The 21427-nt window shown below is 39.7% G+C and overlaps 3 protein-coding genes across 3 annotated transcripts; 2 read left to right on the top strand and 1 right to left on the bottom strand.

The window, feature by feature from the left end:
* Positions 1-390: 390 nt before the first annotated feature.
* LOC105436546 (E-selectin-like) lies at positions 391-7362 on the top strand. The gene is made up of 4 exons (XM_030976091.1): positions 391-403; positions 4515-4811; positions 5362-5487; positions 6896-7362. The coding sequence occupies exons 1-4, from the start codon at positions 391-393 to the stop codon at positions 7249-7251; spliced, it is 792 nt and encodes a 263-aa protein (XP_030831951.1). The 3' UTR covers positions 7252-7362.
* Positions 7363-10630: 3268 nt separating this feature from the next.
* Positions 10631-20998, top strand: LOC105436540. Its single transcript, XM_011662165.2, has 4 exons — positions 10631-11199; positions 19140-19330; positions 19825-19896; positions 20778-20998. The coding sequence occupies exons 1-4, from the start codon at positions 10874-10876 to the stop codon at positions 20996-20998; spliced, it is 810 nt and encodes a 269-aa protein (XP_011660467.2). The 5' UTR covers positions 10631-10873.
* Positions 15397-18147, bottom strand: LOC115920337 (perlucin-like protein). Its single transcript, XM_030975963.1, has 4 exons — positions 17619-18147; positions 16892-17191; positions 16518-16667; positions 15397-15974 (listed from the first exon to the last, which is right to left on the bottom strand). The coding sequence occupies exons 1-4, from the start codon at positions 17680-17682 to the stop codon at positions 15625-15627; spliced, it is 864 nt and encodes a 287-aa protein (XP_030831823.1). The 5' UTR covers positions 17683-18147; the 3' UTR covers positions 15397-15624.
* Positions 20999-21427: the final 429 nt, after the last annotated feature.

Genomic DNA, 21427 nt, shown 5'->3' on the forward strand with positions numbered 1-21427 from the left:
TTTTTTTGTTCACACACTACTCAAATTCTTCTATTTCACATATTCTATTTCACAAAAGTTTTCTTATATTATAACTGGATCTACACCATCAACCAGAAGCCCGCCCCCTCCCCCACTTTACCTTAGTATTGCTTAGACATTTCCCCCCGGCTTACAGGCAAATATAAAAAGCATTCATACATTCAAAACAATGGTATGTTTTTCTCCCCCCCCCCCTCTTTTGGGGATATATCCTGTCGCTTCCTTTTTGTTTGTATATTTATTTATATAGTATATGCATTTATTTAGTTTCAATTTTAGTGGAACGGAAAAGTAATTACCACTACTACAACTTCTTGTTACGAAACTCGCTGGAAAAGATCTGATTTTTTAATAAAACCTAATACGAACATGTTTGTCACAGGTATTTTAATATTTTGTTTTTTATTAATTTTGTTTCTCATGTTGTGTTGTAAAGTTCAGGAAGATGTGATTGTGTAATCTATTGTCACCTTATTCTGACCAAAAAAAAACTACAATTACTACTACTATTACTTCTACTACTACCACTACTACTACTACTACTACTACTACTACTACTACTACTACTATTACTACTACTACTACTATTACTGCTACTACTACTATTACTACTACTATTACTACTACCAGGGGCGGATCCAGGAATTTCTTACTGGGGGGGGGGGGGGGGCACACGGTGGAAAAGAGAACATATGTATATATATATATATATATATATATATATATATATATATTTGTTTAGTCTCCCAAAACAAATCGCAACGACTTAGCCAGTCGCTGAATAAGCGGGGGGGGGGGGGTATTTAAAAAAAAAAAAATTATTAAATATAATTTTTTATTTTTTTGGGGGGGTCGGGGGGGGGGCACGTTCCTGTTTTTCAGTACATTTTGGCGAATTTAGGGCTGGTTTTAACAAATTTTTGGGGCCGGGGGGGGGGGGGCAAGTGCCCCCTGTGCCTCCCCCTGGATCCGCCAATGACTACTTCCACCACTACTACTAGCTACTGCTACCTGACTTCTACTACAACTACTCTCTCTCTCTCTCTCTTTCTCTCTCTCTCTCATCCCATCCTCCGTCCCTCCCCCAACTTTTCTCTTTTCTCTGTTCTCTTTCTCTCCCTCTCTCCTTCCCGTCTCTCTCGAACTCGAACTCTCTCTTCCTCTTTTACTATCTCAACCTCTCCCTTTCCCGCCTCTGGATCTCGTTCTCCCTCATTTCGTGTCTTCGGATATTCCTTTATTTTTCTCTAGCCCTACCATTTGCCACTTCTATTCTTATGTCACCCCTACCATGTTTCCTTACTACCTGCTGCCTCCGTTCAGGTACATGCATTATCATTCCTCTGTTATCCCTGTTTATTTGTTTACATGACTATACCCCGTCTCCCAAGCGCGTAGCCAGGATTTCATTCTAGGGGGGGGGGCGGTAGCGTGCGAATCACTTAAAGAGCGCGTGTAGCGCGCTCCCTAGGTGGGTGGGTGCAGGGAGGTGGGAGTTTCCCCCCTCCCGCGCAAAGCGCGGAAGCTTTGAAAGAAGACGAATCTTGTACCTTTCTCGACTCATAATCCTTGTCTAAATTCAGTCCGCCCCTCTTGCGCATAGCGCGGAAGCTTTGACGTTTCATTAATTTATTAGAGAAAGAAGACGACTCGATGTACCGTTCTTGACTCTTAATCCTTATCTAAATTAGTTTCCTCCCCTCCCGCGCAAATCGCGGAAGCTTTGACGTATTATTAGACAAAGAAGACGATTCGTTGTTCAGTTCTCGACTCTTAACCCTTAATTTGAACTCAATTTCCCTCTTTACGCGCGAAGCGGGGAAACTTTGAAGTTTCTTTAAATTATTAGAGAAAGAAGACGATTCGTTGTACCGTTCTCGACTCCTTTTCCCCTTTTCTTCCTATTATTATTTACGTCCTCTTCCTTTTTTTCTTCTCTTTCTCTCTCTCTTTTTTTTTTTTTTTTGTTTGTTTGGGGGGGGGGGGCGGCGTTTGCTACGCGCCTGCCGTCTCCCGCTCTCGTTCTCTATAGCTATTTACTGCCATCTCTTTCTCTCTCTCTCTCTCTCTCTCTCTCTCTCCCCTCTCTTTCTACCTCTCTCTCTCTCTCTCTCTCTCTTTCTCTCTCTCTCTTACTCTCACTCTCCCTCTCCCTCTCCCTCTCCCATTCTCTCAATTTTTCCGTTAATGCCAGATCCTTTGAGAGAAACAAAACAGGCAGACCACCTCATTTGTCTTCAAGTGACGAATTCATATCTCGTAATATAATTTGAGTTCTTTATTTTTTGTTTTGTAGTAACATGAAAACGATTAAAGTAAGAAATTTTCTTTGAACTGGATTTAATCGAATTTTTAAAAATACAACACAAGTGTTGAATTAACCTATTGTCAGAACTATGATGTGGACTAAACTTGAATGATATAAATTCGATTAACATTACTCATGCATTAGGAACAAATATTTGATTCCTCACTTGATATTGTCAAAGAAGGTAAACTTTCAATTTAGCTGATAACTGTTTCAAGCATGTTGACTATCAAAATGTGATGAGTGCTATTGGTTCTCTTTTCCTCTTCTTTTCAATTCTTCATTTTATTGACTTTTCAGTACACCGTCGACAAAATGCCACTTAGTTTGTTGATATGGCAAACAAAAAAGCTTTTAGAAACAAGCTGTATACTTTTTTTTTTATCGTTGATCGCTGATGATGGAGATACAGGGGCGTACGCAGGGGGGGGGGGTTGGGGGGTTCAAACCCCCCTTTGGTATTTTTATGTGTGTAAACCCCCCTAAAAAAAACTAAACCCCCCCCTTTGTATTTTTTTTAATTAAAAAAAAAAAAAAAAAAAAAAATTATGCCCACGGCTAACGTAAAGTGACCTTACCCCCCCCCCCCCCCAACGAAAAAAAAATGTAAAATTTTCAAATTTCGAGAACAAAAAAAAAAAAAAAAGTGTCCGCTTACCCCTTTTTTTTCCTTTTGCACTTTTTACAAAAAATCCGAGGGGATATTCCCAGGGTACGTCCCCCCCCCCAAAAAAAAACCCTCTCCTACCAGAGAATAAACAGTGTGAAGTTGTAACTCTTGCTTCTAAACTTCAACGTCATAGCAGATCGACTTCCTTGCGTGACATACTAATTGCTAAATAAACGGATGTATCGATGACTATATTTAATTTTTTTTAAATTGATCTGGAAGCCCGACTGCTGAGAACACAGCATTCTTCCAGAATCTCGGGTAAAGGTAAAGGTAATAACATTCTTACTACTCTTCTCCTCTCTATATCTCTACGTTGTCCTTTCCCTTCAGGGCATTCCCGTTGTTTAGAATCTCAGTACTACGAAATTTGAGGACATTAAAAAGAACCATTTTGTTGACATTCATACACGTTGAAAACATGCTGGGATATCTGTTCCAAAATTTAATATGTACGCTCCTGCTCACGGATGCTTTTCATCATGTTGAAGGTTTGTATGTAAATTTAAGACATTTTTATTGCCAACTGTTTCTTGTTTGTGGCATTTTCCGAGACAACCTTTATAACAAAAAGTGTCCCTGTTTTTTTTTAAGCGAACACTTTAACTTCAGTTATGCGGTGGTCACATCCCGCCGTACTTGCAAGTGCGTGCTGTCTACGTGCAAAAACGTGGGCAAAATTTGGGTATCCGTACGTGATGAGTACCGCCTCCGTACGGATTTGGGAGCACGCAGACACACCGTAGCACTTTTAGTGCATGAGGAACTTTCGCTGCGTTCGGGCTGCGTTCGGGCTACCGATTCACCCCAGTGCGTGTGACGCGCGTTGCCGGTACTCCCTCCCTGCCTTTGCCACTCCCTCCCTACGTTTTCAGAAAAACGTGGCAGACGTGGCGGCCCCAAATGGGATGTGACCAACGCTTAACACATCTATTGCGTCAGTCTTTTACGTCTCTTTATACGTCTAATTACGATATTTTGGAACTTTTCTAATTTGTTTTTAAATTAAGTGTTGCCGTCATGCCTCGGAGTAAACCGATATCTCTAATACTTCTACTATTAAAAATTAAAACGAATAAATGTTACTACAAATTAATGTCACCGCAGTTCATATAACCCTCGCTATAATTTCAGCTGCTCAGTGGTGGCATAAGTTGTGTGGACGTCCCCCTCCCCAATCTAGTTACGGGAGGGGGAGTCTATCGAGGGGCTTTTGGATTGCTTTAACATAAAAACATGCATGCCTACTGACGATGCAGTGTTTGTTTCTTTTGAATCCCACTTTCTTTCAATGAATTTTGGAGAGTTGTACTGATATACATACCTCTTCTGCTACTATTTCTACTACTCCTACTCCTACTACTATACTACTGTGACTACTTTCCACTACGTTTTGAATGATATTATTCAAGTCGAATGTTGTAAATAGAAGAAATTTGTCGATATTTTGTCGATCATGGCATAACAAAAATGAAAAAGAGCATTTGAATCCCTCAACCTCTTTGATGCCTTCAGGTGGTGACGTCATTCCCGATCATGGCTGTCCATCGGGATGGGACAACCACCTCACCCGATGCTACTGGTACCTTGATGGTTCAGCGCAGAGGGCGTCGTGGGAGGATGCTACGCAGGCCTGCCAGGACATCGGGGGCGATCTCTACATCCCAAGCGACGATGAGGAGAGCGCCTTCGTGCATGAAGCCCTTGGAAAGCGCGAATCATTCGGTTCGATCACCAAGGGGATCTGGATCGGATGTCACGACAAGGAAGTCGAGGGGAGGTACGACTGCTACGTGGATAATGGATATCGGAGTAAGTATATAGTGCATAACATTGTTCATCACTTTATAGAATAATGTGCCCTTTGACGAAAATGCAATAGAATTTTTATTCGAGAAGGGAAATGCCGGATACTATGGGACATGTATTATGTATAAATTATATACAATAGATACATGTTTAATCTCAAATTATTGCATTCATAACTCCGTTTTGCTCCGTTTTTTACTATTATAGGCCCTACCGACGGAAATAATGTACGTAAAAGTCACATTCCAGTATTCCACCCCCCCCCCCCCCCCTCACCATTGCATGGCCTAAAGCTGTTTGCAGAGGCAACCTGTAGGCCGACAGAAAAATACGTCTATTCGGAGGAACTTTTTTAAAAATCTTTTGAGTTTTTACACTCTCCTCCAAAAGATATATAGGAGTGGGATTCGGTGAGCCATTATCTCATCTGAGCGGATCGTTTCCCCGAAATGAATTATACTTTGTGTATGTCCTATAGGTCCATAAATACTTGCTTTCTCAGTATTCAGATAAAAACATCGACATCAACGCCAATCGTATTATTTTGATTCAGATTGGGCTGCAGATGAACCAAACAACCTTGGGGAGGAGGATTGCTTTGCAGTCTATGCCAGTGGTTCTAACGTCTCTCTTTGGAATGACAAGAGTTGTCTGGAATTGTACAATGCTGTCTGTGAACGTACGTAAAATATATGGTTCTAGGGGTACGTTTATGTTCAACTTTTTCTGGCCAGAATGAGGCATTTGTTTCGCGTTTAGTTAAAAACACGGTTGCGTCCTTTCTCATTTTTGTAGAATCACAGAAAAACAGCGATCGTAATCGCCGATCGTAAACTCACAAAAAGGTGCGTTTTGGATCGGCGATTCTGCAAAACCAGCGATTCCGGGGAAGCATAAACGCACAATCATTAATTTTGTAAACGCGTTTAAATGGGGTCATCGTAGCATGCGCAGTGCAGGTTTGCACTACACTTTTCTGGCTCTTCCAGGCATGATTCTGGCTCTGAGCCAGAATCATGCCTGAAGGAGCCATAAACAGTACACCGTGGAACTGCGATTACGATGAGCGTTTACGATGAGTGTTTCAAATCGCTCATTCTGCCTTCAAAATTGAGCATAAACGTGCCCTAGGACACCTACCCCCTGGACATCCAACCCCAGGATATCCACCCCAGTCAACTAACTACCCCATAGGACAACCACCCTCTAGGACGACCACCCCCGGACAAGTACCCCCTATGACGACTACCCCCGGACAACCACCCCCAGCCAACTATCCCCTAGGATAGTTGTCCGGAGTAGGCCTAGTTGTTCTAGTGGTGGTTGTCCTAGGGTTAGTTGTCCTAGGAGGTAGCTGTTCGGGGGGTAGTCATCCTAGAGGGTGGTTGTCCTTGGGGGTAGTTGTCCTAGGGGTAGGTGTCCTAGGGGGTAGTTGTCCTAGGGGGTAGTTGACTGGGGTGGTTACCCGGGGATGGATGTCCAGGGGGTAGGTGTCCGGATACGAAAATATATCCATAATAATAAATAATAATAATAATATTAAATTTTTATATATAGCGCTTAATACAAATGTCTCTCAGCGCTTTACAAATATACTATTACCCCGGTCATTGGATTCAGTGCTTGCCCTCTCTCAATACTAGGCCTAAACTATTGATTATGAAACATAGATAAAAATGGTTGCCAAATATGAGCGCTCTTGTTCATCCAACAGTGCCCAGTTGTGTATAGTAGATGTGACTTCCGCAGAACCCCTGTAAACAAGACCAACAACCTACGTACGAGACTGACAACATTGGTCTGAAGAACCCCCAGAACAGTTTTCAGAAGGCCCACAATTATGACCGACATGTTGAGCTCTTGGGTTGTCCAATATGCTGTCGTGGTCCGTCGGTCAGGTGGGCTGTAGCCGCGTACGGTACTTCGTCTCGGATTCCATTCAATTTCTGATCATTCCCATTGCAGTTTTATATTTTACACGTTTTTATAAGTTTTCTAGGCAAAAATTAAAAAAAATAAAAAAAAATAAAAAATTAGTTAGCCATGTTTCCAAGCTTTATCCAGACCGCTCATCGTTCCCTTTGCAGGAGCTGGTACCAATCTCTACAGCGTAACTCGGAGATTCCAGATGTTGAGCGATATCTCAGGCGGTTCGGCCTCGTTGCTCCCCGACCACTGCCTGGTAGAGTTGCCCGATTTACAACCCGATGGCTTTACCGTCACCAGCCTTATCCGATGCGCTGCTGCCTGCGCACATGATTCAGAATGCGAAGCCTTCAATTTCCTACGTCATGGTGATGTACCGCTTTCATCTTTATCATCGTCGTCGTCGTCATCGTCATCGCGATCACCGGGGACTTGTCAGAAGCTGTACGTGAAGAGTTTATCCGAGAGTTATGTCATGACTGAAATAGATGGTTGCAGTTTTTATGAGATGAACTAACCGGACTATAATTAAGTAAAGCGTAACATTCATTTCCAGGATACAAAAACTTTAAAGTAAATCAAAGAGTATATACTGCACTATGATAGAGATAAATATTCATGATAATTGATCTAATATTTAATTTATTTTTTTTCCCCTTAATGTTCAAAGAAAAAAGTACCAAAAAAAAAATCTTGTATTGCCCTTTGTGACCGACTATCTAGGTTCGGCTTTTTATTTAAAGAAAAAAAGTATAATGATACAGGAATAGGTATAAACCGTTCAAAACTGAAAAATATCAGCCCAAAGAGGGAAAAACAGCTACCCAAAAAAAAAATGAATAAATAAATCGACCGACCGACCCAGGAGCTGGCACCTAAAGGGCAATACAACATCTCTTTTGTTTAGGCCTTATTGATTCCCTTATTTTCTCTTTATTTGTTGATCTTCTTCGACGCTGACCATTTTTACCAAATAGTACGGATCAGTATTTGGAATATCGAAATAAAATGCTAAAAATCAATGTTGAAGTCTAACAATGATTAATGCACATTGACAATAAATAATTGTACCAAACAGATTTTGCGGTGTTTACCGATCAAATTCCATGATTTTTCTATTGATGATCATGTTTGTGTACGCTGCACGTCATACATGTACGTAAATGAGTCTTTTATTATCTGTAAGCACCCGACCTTAAAAATATTGAACTCGACTTGCGCAAAAGTATTAAGTGAGACAATGAATTGAATTATCAAATGAGATGCATTGCATATTCTTTTTACAGGAGCAAAAAAGGGGAAAAAAAGCTACCCCGGGGTAAGAGGACATTTTTTTTTTTTTTTTTTGTGTTTCATAATTTGAAAATTTGGTCGATCGGTATGGGGGGGGGGGGTTAGGTCTGTCATTTTGGGTCACTAATTACCACAATTTTTTTTTGTTTTTTTTGTTTTGTTGTGGTTATTATATAATTATTATATATTATATTATTATATTATTATTATATATATTCATTTGTGGCTGTCGGCTGTGTGACAACTTTGTAAGCGAAGCATATAATGATATACAGTAAATATATCATACGAACAAAATGTGCAGGGGGTGCTGTGCCCCCCCCCCCCTGGGAAAATTCCGGGGTGCTGCAGCACCCCCAGCACCCCCGCTTCCCAGGGCCATGTTTGTGTACGTTGCACGTCATTCATGTACGTAAATGAGTCTTTTATTATCTGTGAGCACCCGACCTTAAAAATATTGAACTCGACTTGCGCAAATCGACTTGCGCAAAAGTATTAAAGTGAGAGAATGAATTGAATACATGAAATGCACTGCATATGCTCAAATTCGCAGAAGCAAAGTCACACACACACAAACACACACACGCACACACGTGCACAGATGTTCTTTGATATTTGATATGTGTGGCATGATTAATTTTGTTGGGGATGTTATTTGGATCTGCAAAGACCAAATTACTATTACTACCCAAATCCCAATTGTTTTATTCAAACATAACATAAGCATTACTGGCGCAAGTCGATTTCTGCTCTCTCTTAAACAATGTCTCCTGTTCATCCAAGCATAAACACATACCACACACCAATGATACCAAATGATTTTGGATAAAACACTCTTTCATAAGAATAATAATTTACTGTTCATTGATGATTTTGCAAATAATAAGCAATTTCCTAGATGTAAACTTGTTTTCGACTCGCACTGTATATATTGCGAACGATCAATCCTAGGGGATGTTCAAGGCGCCTTCAAAGTGCTATTTTTACCTTAAGCCTCGGTCACAAATGCCATTACGAACTGCTACGAACGGCTCACGAACGATTTTCAGACAATGGAAACTAGGGAAGACAATGGAAAACCAAGGAGATTCGTACGAAATTATCGTTCGTACGAACCTTTGTGACCGTCGCATTAGCTTTAGCCCAGCTGCCATAAGACGCTCAAAGCATTCAAGGACTAAATTCCTACTATATAGGTACCCATTTAATACACCTGGGTGGAGAGTGGTCTACTGGAACTGTGTACTATGTGATCCATAGTCCAGTGACATCCACTCAGTTAGAACATGACACCTTTACATAAAATTACAGTATTTGTGGTGTTATTTAGATACAAAATGAAAGTGTATATAGTATGTCTGAAACGTCTTGGTTTTAAATAATCATTAATACAAATTCGTTAGCATTTCAACAACTGAATATTCGTGGATATGTCGGTTTCGTGGGCCTCTTGGCAACTTGGCCTAAACGGTTACGCGATTCCACAATTTCATACTCGGGGGGGGGGGGGGGACTTTTGGTTAGATGCAAGGACGATTTCCGTTTAGGATTTGCTCAGCCAAGCTAGAGGTGTGTGAAATAATATGTACTGGTCCAGGCAGAGAGCATAATTTTGTTAAGTTTAGTATTTTCTTTAAATTTCGATATCATTTTGTTGAATCCAGTATTTTCTTGAACTTTCATTATCATGATTATGATTATGATTATCACGAATGGTCAAAGTGGATGTGCAGGACATGGTAGGCCGAGTGGCTCCAGACCTCGAACACCAAGCGACCCCAGCACTGGTCCCGTTTTACGTACGTGCTTGTCACTATGGCTACCTACCAGAGCGAACAAGCAATGATGACTAAATCTTCTAATTTCGCCAAACATTTCCATGGGAACAGTAATGTTTTTTAAAACCGCTTTGAAACACATGTATTGGTCTACCCACCTTCTTCAAATAGAACTAAAAAGAATGTTCAAGATGTTTTTGTATTTTGTTTTTTCTTCTGACGTATGTCTGTATTGTAAGTGTGATGACAACGAACGTCAGTGTTCGTTCAGAATCCGGTTTCACCCCCTAAATTAGACCCCTTGTCAATGAAATCATATTTCTATTATTGAAATAGAATTTATAGAACAAGTAGGAAGCACTTGCGTGCGTAAGTCCAGTGTAGCGTGAATTACATTCTCCCCAAAATAACGAAAATAGCCTCAATCGAAGGCAACCACTAGTTTTTTTTACCCCCCAACTCAGTCTCTTTTGGTCTTCTTAAACTGTGTCATTATTTGTGATAAGAAAACTGAACTTTCTCCTGCCTATTGGATACGTATAAGCGTAATTCTAGGATATTTTGAACGGAAATATATAAGATGTGATAAATTTTACAGACCGCCTAGAAATGAGGACAAGAAAATCACGTGGTCTTGCTCTGAATTTTTCCTTTTACCAAAACTTATTCTAACTCAGTTAGACATGAGCCTAATAAACAGTATTTCCTTTTAAACCAAATAGTCAGGACTTTCCTTGTTCATATTTCATATTTGAAATTCATGTACATTTTGTTCACACCCCGCCCTCTCTCAATATTTCTTTTTAAAATTGCAGCAGTCTGGCACCAAACCTACAACTGTACACAAGTGACGTCAAACAAAGTTAGCTACGCGGAAACTTTTAGAAAACCCGGCAAACAATCGCCAGTCTATATTCATTTCAGTTATCAGAACGCAACGGAAGAACACCTTACAAATCAATTGCACAGCGACTCCTAGTATAGTAGTAGGCCTAGCATAAGGGTTAATACTTGACAGCAAAACATTTTCTATCCTGAAAGAAACTGGTCATCCCCTCAACTTTCATCATGAATTCAAAAACAAGTTTCTCACACCTCAATTTAGTATTAATTTGCGTTCTTTTGAGCTTGGGCGGAAATCATGTCCTCGCCAAGGTGTTCGGGGACCACATCGCCGCCGGAGGAGAGGGGGCACGTGTTGCCGAGAAAGAGCCCGTACCCGAGTACCTCCAATCGGTGGTCAGCTGTAAGTTGGGAGAGCCTCATCGACAGTATCCGGAGTGCCGGTGTGGAGAACGAGTCGAGATCGTGCCGGTAGACGAGATTCCATTCGAAAGCTTGGGAGACTATCACCTCAGAGATAAGCACACTCACAGAGGCACAATTAGAGAGATGTAAGTAGTAGGGCTAGACCTTTCGTTATAATGTTTTGTTGCCTGATATTGATAAATAGAGTGCGTTTTGTTCTTTAAAGAATCGCACGTTTCTAGCATAAAATCTTTATAATATATTTGTCAAGGTAAGGATATGAATTTGTATGTGTTGCAGTGAAGCTTCATCATTTCTGTTTGGAGGATTTGAATGGGTTAATGTATAAGGCTTTAAAAAAGTTGATGTATTGCCCCGCCCCCCCCCCCCCCCCCCCCCCGCTCAGTGTTATTTAGGGTACGCATATGCTCGTTCCCTCTTTTTGAAAGCACCCCCTATCTGAGGACTGCCAACATTTCCGGACCCCCCTTTCGCGGGCTTTTCGCGCGCTTTTCCTGCTTTGGAGACCCCCTTAATCAGGAAAAATGCTCAATGTACCCCCCTAAATTCGGAATAACTTTTCAGGAGTCCAAAGAGATGAGAGAAAAAAAGGAAAAAAACACCCCCTTTTTAAAGAAATCTCCGGGTGAAAAGTCAAATACACCCCTTTTTTTTTTACAATTCTCAGGCCGGACTTTGTCGCACGAAAAGTACCCCTTTACCGGACATTTTGGCAACACGCATGCGGTCATTCCGACCTCTGAGTGGGGGGGGGGGGGAGCCGGGTGTATTGCCTTTGCGACCGACCCTAAAATCTCAAATTTACGGTCGTTTTTTTTATAAAAATATTTTAAACCGTTTTTTCGAATAAAAATGTTAAAAATAAATCAAAAAATATGTATCAAAGCATTCAGGCGAAAGAAGGGAAAAGAGAAGAAAACAAAAAAGAATAAAAAAAGAGGAGAACCGACCGACAGGTGCTGGCACCTAAAAGGCAATACAACATCTTTTGCCAGATTCGTTTTTTATTCTAATATTGCCTTAAATCAGTGATTATTCTTTTGCTGCACATGAATTTAACACACTGTGAACATTAACATGATGTTGGCTATAGTTTACACTATTTGGGTATATTGTGCACACTGTGTCTTCACATCGGCATTGCTGTAAAAGTATTCAAAATTCTCTGTTGTCAAAGCGTAATGTGTACACAGTAAGATCCTATTTATGGCCCCCTTGTGTGTGCCACTGTGTGACTGGGTGTAACATATTGTGTTTACATTATGGAAGCGTTTCCTGTGTGTGACAATGTGTTCACAGATGGAACGCCAGGGGTGCAACATCAACATGTAAACACTGAGATTATTTGCAACACCTTCACAATGCTGGCAAAGTGAAAACAACGAATTCAAACTGTGCATGGCCAACTCATTGCATGTGCTCCATACACTAATGATTATAATTGTTAACGTAACACAAATGTTCACAGTGTGTTGACACCTTGATTGACATTGTGTGGCCACAGACGAAACCACAGTACAATGTCTCCACAGGGAAAATTTACAACACTTTCACAATGTTGGCAATGATAAGATAATGTGTCCACATCTGGAACAAGGAATTGAAGAAACTAAAGGGAGAAATAATAAACCTTGCTCCTGTTATGCGAAAGTTCAAACTTTGGGGCAAATCGTGCACAAGTTACATTAAAATATTCTAAGTAGATAACTGATCTTCTATAAATTGGACCTTAAGAGTAGACTGCAATTGTGTAGGCATAAAAACAGTCAATTCTTTAACTTTGATATAAAGAAAATTAAGCGAGCCCAAAGTTTTGTAAAGTAGATTATGAACCCTCAATTTTCCCCTAAAACATTATTCACCAAGTCTGATGATCTACTTGGAGATAAAAGTGATATGAAATAGGATGGAAGCCATGCACAACCAATACAGTTAAAAAGAAACTATTTGCGAAGAGCAGATTCGCATACACTGATTTACGTCAGAACGGTGTATCAACAATGGCGATAAGATACTGACAAAAAGATGAATGAATGAACTTTGAAACTCAGGTGACTCGCGACCTGGAAAACGATTGCAGTAATGATCTATCAATAGCTTTACAAATATAAAACTTATAAGAGATAGTCTGTCATATTCAGACACATTTAAAATGTTGAGCTGTGACTGTCAATAAGCATGATGGTTTTACTCTGCCAAGTACGCTCAACCCAGGAGTAGGACTTGTGTACCTGATGTGAAAGAAATCCTTGATGATTTGAGCCGATTTCTGGCGCAAGATTTGAGGCTGACAAAAATGAACTGAAAAACAGAGATAATTCTTATCATCATCGCAGTTGTTGTCAACATCATCATCATCATCGTCAAAATGAGAAGGAAAGAGGCAGATGATTACAGTTAAATCTATTAACAACATAACGATACAAATGGGATCTCTCTTTCTCTCTCTCTCTTCCTCTTTCTCTCTATCTCTCGCTAAACGAGTGTACCTTTAATGGGCCATATTGATGAGTTCTGTGCAGTACTTTAATCAACCAATTCAGTTTTGAATAACAGTTATTACTAATTAATGTAACATTAATGAACATGTAAACTCTAAATTCGATGATGTAATCATAAAATCACATTCAGTTCCTAAAACGATTTTATTTATCCAACTATGACGACGAATTCGAAGCTTTTAAGCTGACGTTTCAAATTAAAAAATATTGAAAATGGCCCCCAAAAAATGCATTGCATGGATAATATTGGCGTAGTAGCGGGCCCTTTTTCTTTTAGTTTTCCTGCTAAGAATAATTAAAACATCAATGCGGCAAACAGCAAATGTACTAATGTTCTTGTCTTTGTGACTTATTTGCAACTATAAACTGATAAACACCTGAATTGATAGACTGTTCCAAAAAACTACTTTAACACTGTTCTTTCGGTTCAATCTATTGATAGAATTCCATAAATATAAAAAAAAATACTTCTGTTTGCTCTTTCATTGTGTGGATAGGTATAATCACGATATCATTGACGTCAGATGACGTAGGTAAATCTTTATGTCTGCTTCATGTTGGGATCTTTCAATCTGGAATCTATAGAACAACGTGCTGAATTTGCTTTAATATGATAAGCCGTAGTATAAGATAGAACCACACCCTTAGGTCGTAATAGGGGTCAAACTCGTATCAAATTCACCGAATGCCTTATTTGGAAGTACTAGAATAATCATCATTAACTTTGTAGTTTGTTATAAAGCATAACAGTTACTGCAATTAACTGAATATAAAAAAAGAATGGGACAAAAGAGGGATTTTTTTATCGACAGTTTTATTGAAAGGCAATAGGACTTAATAAAATGTACATGAGAGCAAATGTATATTAAACTAGCAAATAAAAGTCAAGTTCTATTCTGAAACGTATATTACTTCCTTTGCATTACAAATATCTTAAGATAGTCAAGAAAATCAGTGATTTGAATAATCAAATTGCAGTTGCCGAGAAGTTTTGTTTGTGTGTTTGTGTTATTCTTGGTGTTGCATGGTTATGCATCGAACACCTCTCCTCTGTTCTTGAATGGAAAATGAACATGTCCATGTCGAGGGAAACGAAAGGAACAAAACTTCGAACCCATAATTTCCGCTCGCTTTTATCTTTCTCACGTTTCTATTTTTTTTAAAACAAAATTTTGACTGTAACATGACCCACGCTTGACAACTATTGTTCACTGCCTGCGTGGTCTTGCTCCACTGAATATGAAAAGAGGTTACCTTGACAGTGACTACGAGTACCAACGTCACAGGTTTTACATCCTGCATATTCCAAATTCATTTGAAACTTTTTTTTTTCTCTAATAAAGCGTGGGTTCTCGGCTAACAGAACAACTGGATTTCCATGGAAACTTATGACGCATGACCTTGCCTTCATTTGGGCCTTTAAACATCGGCTTAAACTGGTCAAGTTTATAAAAAGTTTAAAAGAACGACACCAGTCAATGGTGAGATCTGATTGAAAAATGCTCTTTAGCTATCAACATGAGTCATCGTAGTTGAATGTACTCGGCGACTGAATAGTGCAAAAGTGTTACACCCTGCATATTCCAAATTTCTCTAAAACATTATTTCTCGAAGGGTAGGTTCTCTCGGCTTCACAAAATAGCAGAACGAATGACCCTGCCATCATTTGGGCCATTGCAAATCGGCTAAAACTGGTCAAGTTTAATAATGAACGACACATGTCAATAGTGAGATCGAAAGATCGTAGTTGAATATATTTAGCTCCTGAAAATGCAAAAGTTCAAAATTGTAATTTTCCTTTCTAGGCCTGTGTCAATGGCTCAGATAAATAACATGCTTTTGAAGATTAAGTATTCAAACATGCAATCAAAATCATGAACATTTATATGAAACAAAATATAATATTATGGTGATTCATGAGCATTTAAATTACAAATTTGTCACAAACTAATACAAGACGATTAGCTTCTACACCCATGTGACTTTGGATAACATTTACATGTATCTAGGCTACTTCCGAACTGTTCAATCTCCTTGGGGTCGACGGTTTCACACCCGGCAATCAAGTTCATAGTAATTGCAACCATCTATGGGCGTCATGACAAACCCCGATTCGATATTCTTTGTAGTAAACGTCAGCTTCTGACAAGTTCCCTTTAATTTCCTTGTTGTCGTAGAATTGCGTTGAAGTTTGCGGAAGAAATTAAAGGCTTCACATTCAGAGTCATTTGCGCATGATGCAGCGCACCTGATCAGGCTCGCGGTTTGGGTGCCTTTAGGCTTGAGATCTGGTTGCTTAACGAGGCAGTAGTCAGGGATCACCCGGGCAGTACCGCCCGTGGTAGTGTCGCTAGGCATCTGGAACTTCCGAGTCATGGTGTAAAGATTGGTGGCAGAACCTGAAAAGAACATGTTTTTGTTTTTGGTGTGTAAGGTAGTCGATATTAATTTGGGGGCCCAATGGCGAAGAATAACAGTTTACTTTAACTGTTAACACATTAATCAGAAAGAACAGGAGTGTCGGAATGCGCCCAGTCTATGGGAGGCCACCGTGTCTTACGGTGTGAGTCACAGAAAGTCTCTGTGCTCACAGTGGCGTACGGTGACAGTACCACACAATATGGGAGCACTGTGTCAGTTAAACTCGTTCAGTTTTCACACATATTAATTTTTGTACCGTAGAGATTCATCAAATACAACAGAAAACTTTTTTTTCATTTCATTTGTTACGTCATTTATTACGCTAAACTACATTAATAAAAAGGAATTTTCTTGAACGTCGAAGACCAGTGCATCGTCAATTTTTTATAAATACGATATGCGTTGCGAGAAATGACACTTAAATTCCGAGGAGTTTAAAGCGGCGATTCGCAAAGCCACAATTTATACGACTCGGCCTACGTCCTATAGAGTTCACATGGAACAGCATAATCTATGCTTACGTTCACAGACAGCATGGTACCAGACATCATTACAGGCCTTATCGTTCCATAGCGGCACGACTGAGTTGTTGGGTCTATCGGTGTAAACAGCAATGCAGTCCTCTCCCCAAATCAAATTCCAGCTGTCATTAGGTTCTTCGAACGCCCAGTCTGTAAATTAACAAAATTAAAAGAATCATCTGGGAAGACGGAGTTGACCGTCAACCCGCAAGACCGACAAGCGTTTAGACCTCTCCGACGGACTTGGTAACGAGGGTCAAAGCCTTACCGAGGGCACTTATTAATACGAGGTTTTAATTTTCTTTGTGTTAAACGTTATGTTGAACACAGGATCGGGTTTAACCTTACGGACTATATAATTATGGTCTACTCACGTCTGTATCCGGTATCACCACCCTCTTCATGGCAAATGATCGTGCCTTCGTCTTTCTTGTCGTCACACCCAATCCAGATCCCCTCCGAAATGGAGGCGAACGAGTCGCGTTTCTCGAGAGCTTGCTGCACGAAGATGCCTTCCACATCGCTGCTTGGAACGTAGAGGTAGCCCCCGATGTCTTGGCAGTCCTCGTTGGCTCTGTCCCATGAGACCTTTTGGGTATCAAGGTACCAATAGCATCGGGTGAGATGATTGTCCCATCCCGTTGGACAAGCATGATCAGCCTGGACCTCTCCACCTGAAAAAGAAGTGTTAGTTGCTGTCAAAAAAAATATTGTGCCGCACTGTGCATGTCAAGAGGAGACTGGAACACTTTCAGAGTGTTAATTATAAAATTATGCTGTATTCACACACCTTTATGCATTGCCATTTTAGTTGACACTATCCAGCACGGTATACTAATTATGATTATGATCATGATGAGGTGGAGGTGCATCTGAGTGTGCAACACATTGCATTAACTGTGGTATGCTAACTGTGACGAAGATGACGTATTGTAGGGTACAACACAGTGTGGTAACTGTGACAAAGATGACTTATTGGGGTGCTCAACACAGTTTGGTAACTTTGACGCCAGATTATGTCCATATCTTTTGTGGATAGCAGGATGGTTTTATTCTTTTAAAAAGAAGTACGATGAAATAAAAACAATAAAATATACTGACCACTGCATCCAGGAGAAAATCTTAAGAGCAAAAGTGTAAAATATCCGATCAGATACTTCCCCATGTTTAGAAGACTTCTTTCAAATTACCACTTTCTATGACCGACAACCCCCTTTTGAATCACGGCTTAAACGTGATCAGTGATGGATAGGCAGAAAGAAAGAAAAAGGGGGAAATGAACCCATAAAAGAGAAGGAAAAATGATGACGGAACCGTATGACAGGTTTGTGGTAAAGACCCTTAAGAATTTTTGAATGAAATAAATTCTCCTCACTGGTCGATAAAAGGTTATAGATAAAGGGTTTAAACATCATTTGCACCTGGTTATTTTACAGGTCATTGATACATTCTGTAGTATCAGGAAAGTAACAGGATAGTGCACTGAATGTTTGAGTAACTCGTGATAATGCTTCGCAGGACTTCATTCGCTGAAGTATGATGAAAGAATAAGTGGCGCCAACATTTCTCCCTTTCCCGCGTTTGCCTCCATGGGGGTGATTGGGGTTGGGTTGTTACCCCCTCCAACTGAATGCATTAACCAGTGGTGGGTTTAGGGAAGCTCGAATGGTCTATTTTAGAACCTAATTGGCACACCTTCAGTACACAAGATAACAAATTGTGCTTCAATAATTACGTTATTGTGCCCCTTTGAATATTTAACCCTAAAGGCATCTCAAAATATGAAGCCCCTTTTTTAATTGCTTGTCAGGGATTTTTTGGAAATGTCCCCTCCTATTTCAAATGCCTGTATCCCCCCTTCAATTGATGGTGTATCCTATGCAGTATATATGCTTCCGATCAATGTGTTTGTCCCGACCCCCTTCCATCGTGAAAAAAGTGATTGACATCTGTGCTGCCTCTCATATTAACATGTGCCAAATATAGAGATGAAAACGGTCTGTAGCAAGTTCTTGAGACATACTTGTATATTGACTATCTATAATCAATTACTTCTCTACTCTAGAAGTAACTCCTTCTCACCTTGGTGGACAAACGCGTTGTATTAACGTGATATAAGATAGGTCTAAATTAGTTTCTTCATTTGACACATATTCCCATGTGCATGTATTATGTGCGAAGTGTGACAATATATTCTAAATTTGCGTTTGTTTGTTGTTTATCTTTAAATTCTAGGATTTACGGGGAAAACATTCTCAAAGGTTATGAACATTTTTAAAACGATCATATGACGTTTATGTGGGGTGAGATACGGGGATAAAAACTCGACCAGAGTGAAAATAGTTGTATAACAGAAGTTATACAAATCACAGTGACATAAATTGTCGTTTAGATACTAATGACAATGATTACTAGATTGCGAGAGGGTTAAGGCACTATACAACTTTATTTCAAAAGTGTAAAACTGTATGGACTGAAAAGAAACTGCATGTATTACACTACTTCAAGGATTTCCCGTCGGACCATTCATGCAGTAACAGAAGTGTTCAATTTGTATTTATTGTGAACTCCCTTCGAATGATCTATCTTACCTCTTTCATTTTTCTTTCTTTATCCTTACAGCTTCTACCACTGCCTGTTCTGTAGCCAGTGCCTCGATGGCGTTCGCATTCTGTCTAATTGTTCTAGAATGATAGATACTCAATGCACATCATCTTGTATTAAAGCAACCGATATATTTGACAAGGGTAGAAAGGCCTGCGTACCAGACCCGCGATTCGAGGAAGAACCAACGAAACCGACTGATCAAACAAGTAAGATACTTTCTTTTTCATTTATATATGTCGTAAGAAATGAATGAATAGATCAAAAGAGAATAAACGTTTTCCAGAAAGAACAAATCCAGCTAAACCATCCTCATAACTCCTGATATTGGATTATTTGACAGTCACGAGGTGAATGAATAAAAGTTGTAAGGGAACATAACTTGGTAGATCCTACCTTGCCTGATATTATAGGCCTAGTTATATCCTGATATTGCAAGGAAAGGTTGCTGTTTGATCTTGGCTTTGTCACAAACACACACACATGCACACTTGCACACGCATACTTGTAATGACCTATGCGGGATCACACACACACACACACACGCACACACACACACACACACACACACACAATTACACTTTTTTAAATCATGCATGAATAATTAACGAGGGCAATAAAACATAATTTTACAGAAATATCGTAGGAAATAATTAATTGACACTATTTTTCAATATGTGTTTTATATTGTTTCTTTTTCCAGACTTATTTAATGTCGAAGAAGTTCAGGCAGAGGGAGAAAGGACGAATAGACCATCGCCGATGCGCAATTCAGGTAAGGATTACTATAAATACCAAGCTTGTGGACTTGTGGTGGATATGCTCATGTACTGGCCTACTTTAATACCCAATCCAGGGAAGATGAAGGGGAAAAGGTTTAAAAATGATAAAGAATTGAAGCAAGAAGAGAGAGAGAGAGAGAGAGAGAGAGGGCGCCTGAACAAAAAAACTGGTCACTTTTTATGCCAACAAGTTCGCCCACATTCAAATGAAAGGAGCAAAAATTGTAACACACGCTTTTCATTAGGATGTTGGCAAACTTCAGTCGGTTTCGTGAAACGTTTCCCAAAATTAGTGTAGTTATTTTAAATGGTGTGGGTCCGTATCCCACTGCTGCCACCACCATGCTGGCACATGCTTGGAGCAGAAGTTACACATCGGATTTGGTTATTATATCCACTGCTGTTTATTGACAAACATTTAAACAAGTCCCATCGGCTAGAGGGTGGCTTACTACAGTATACATTTCAGAGTGGACAAATGGCAAGGAGAAGAGAAGGGGTGAATTGAAAGAGATAGAGGAGGGGGTTTGGAGAGGCAAGAGGAGAGAGAGAAGACAAAGTGTGTAGCAAAATGGGAGATGGAGATTTCAAAGGGGATAGAAAGAAATGAGAGGAGAGAAGGAGAAAAAAAAGGATAGGATGATATGAAATTAGGAATACATTGAAAAGGAAGGTCGAGAATGGAAGACAAAGCGAAAGAATGGAGGGAGGAAAATAACATGTGTTGTGTGATACGAGGTGTCTATCTACAGAGAAAATATATCCCATTCATGCATTATCAACTCTATACCTGTCTATTCCAAAAAATCCTGTACTTAAAAACTGTACAAATAATTGTATCTAAACCAAAGAATCTTTTTCATTTTTTGCACAGACAATCATACTCCGAATGGTTCCTCCGGCAAATCGCTGCTCCTCGCTGACGACAAATACCTCCTGATCGTTGGCTGGGCCCTCGTCGCCGCCGTGGTCATCGTCCTGATCGTCAACATTTTCATCTGCAAGTACTTCTACAATCAAAGAAAGGACGACCAGGAAAAAAAGGACTTAATACCGTCGACATCGAATGAGTCTGTGATCGATGTGGGAAGATAGCGATGATCATTGTCATCTTCAATAACTAACTTGATCTTGCCATCACCCTGCTTATAGAGATATTCTGCTATTGATAGGATCATTTCGGGACAGAATTTCCGACATTTGTTTTTTATTTCGTAAAAAGTATAGTGTTAGGGCGCATAATAAAACAGCAATGGACATGTAACAGAAAAAATAATGATGTGAAATATGGGGAACCTATTACGAAGCAAAGCTTGCATATTATAGTTTCCCGATTAAAATGCAAAAATATTATTACTGAATTCGACAGCAATAAAGAAAGACGTAAATAATAAGTTTGAGGCACTGTCACATAACATGTCAGCAAAAACTAATACATTTATATCGGGTTTCCTCAAAATCTTTTTTCTCTCCCACATTCATCACCAACAAGCTGAAATATGATTTGCAAATTTATCTGAAATG

Source organism: Strongylocentrotus purpuratus, unplaced genomic scaffold, assembly GCF_000002235.5.
Source record: "Strongylocentrotus purpuratus isolate Spur 01 unplaced genomic scaffold, Spur_5.0 spur5_scaffold_8, whole genome shotgun sequence".
In the NCBI taxonomy this organism is placed as follows: Eukaryota; Metazoa; Echinodermata; class Echinoidea; order Camarodonta; family Strongylocentrotidae; genus Strongylocentrotus; species Strongylocentrotus purpuratus.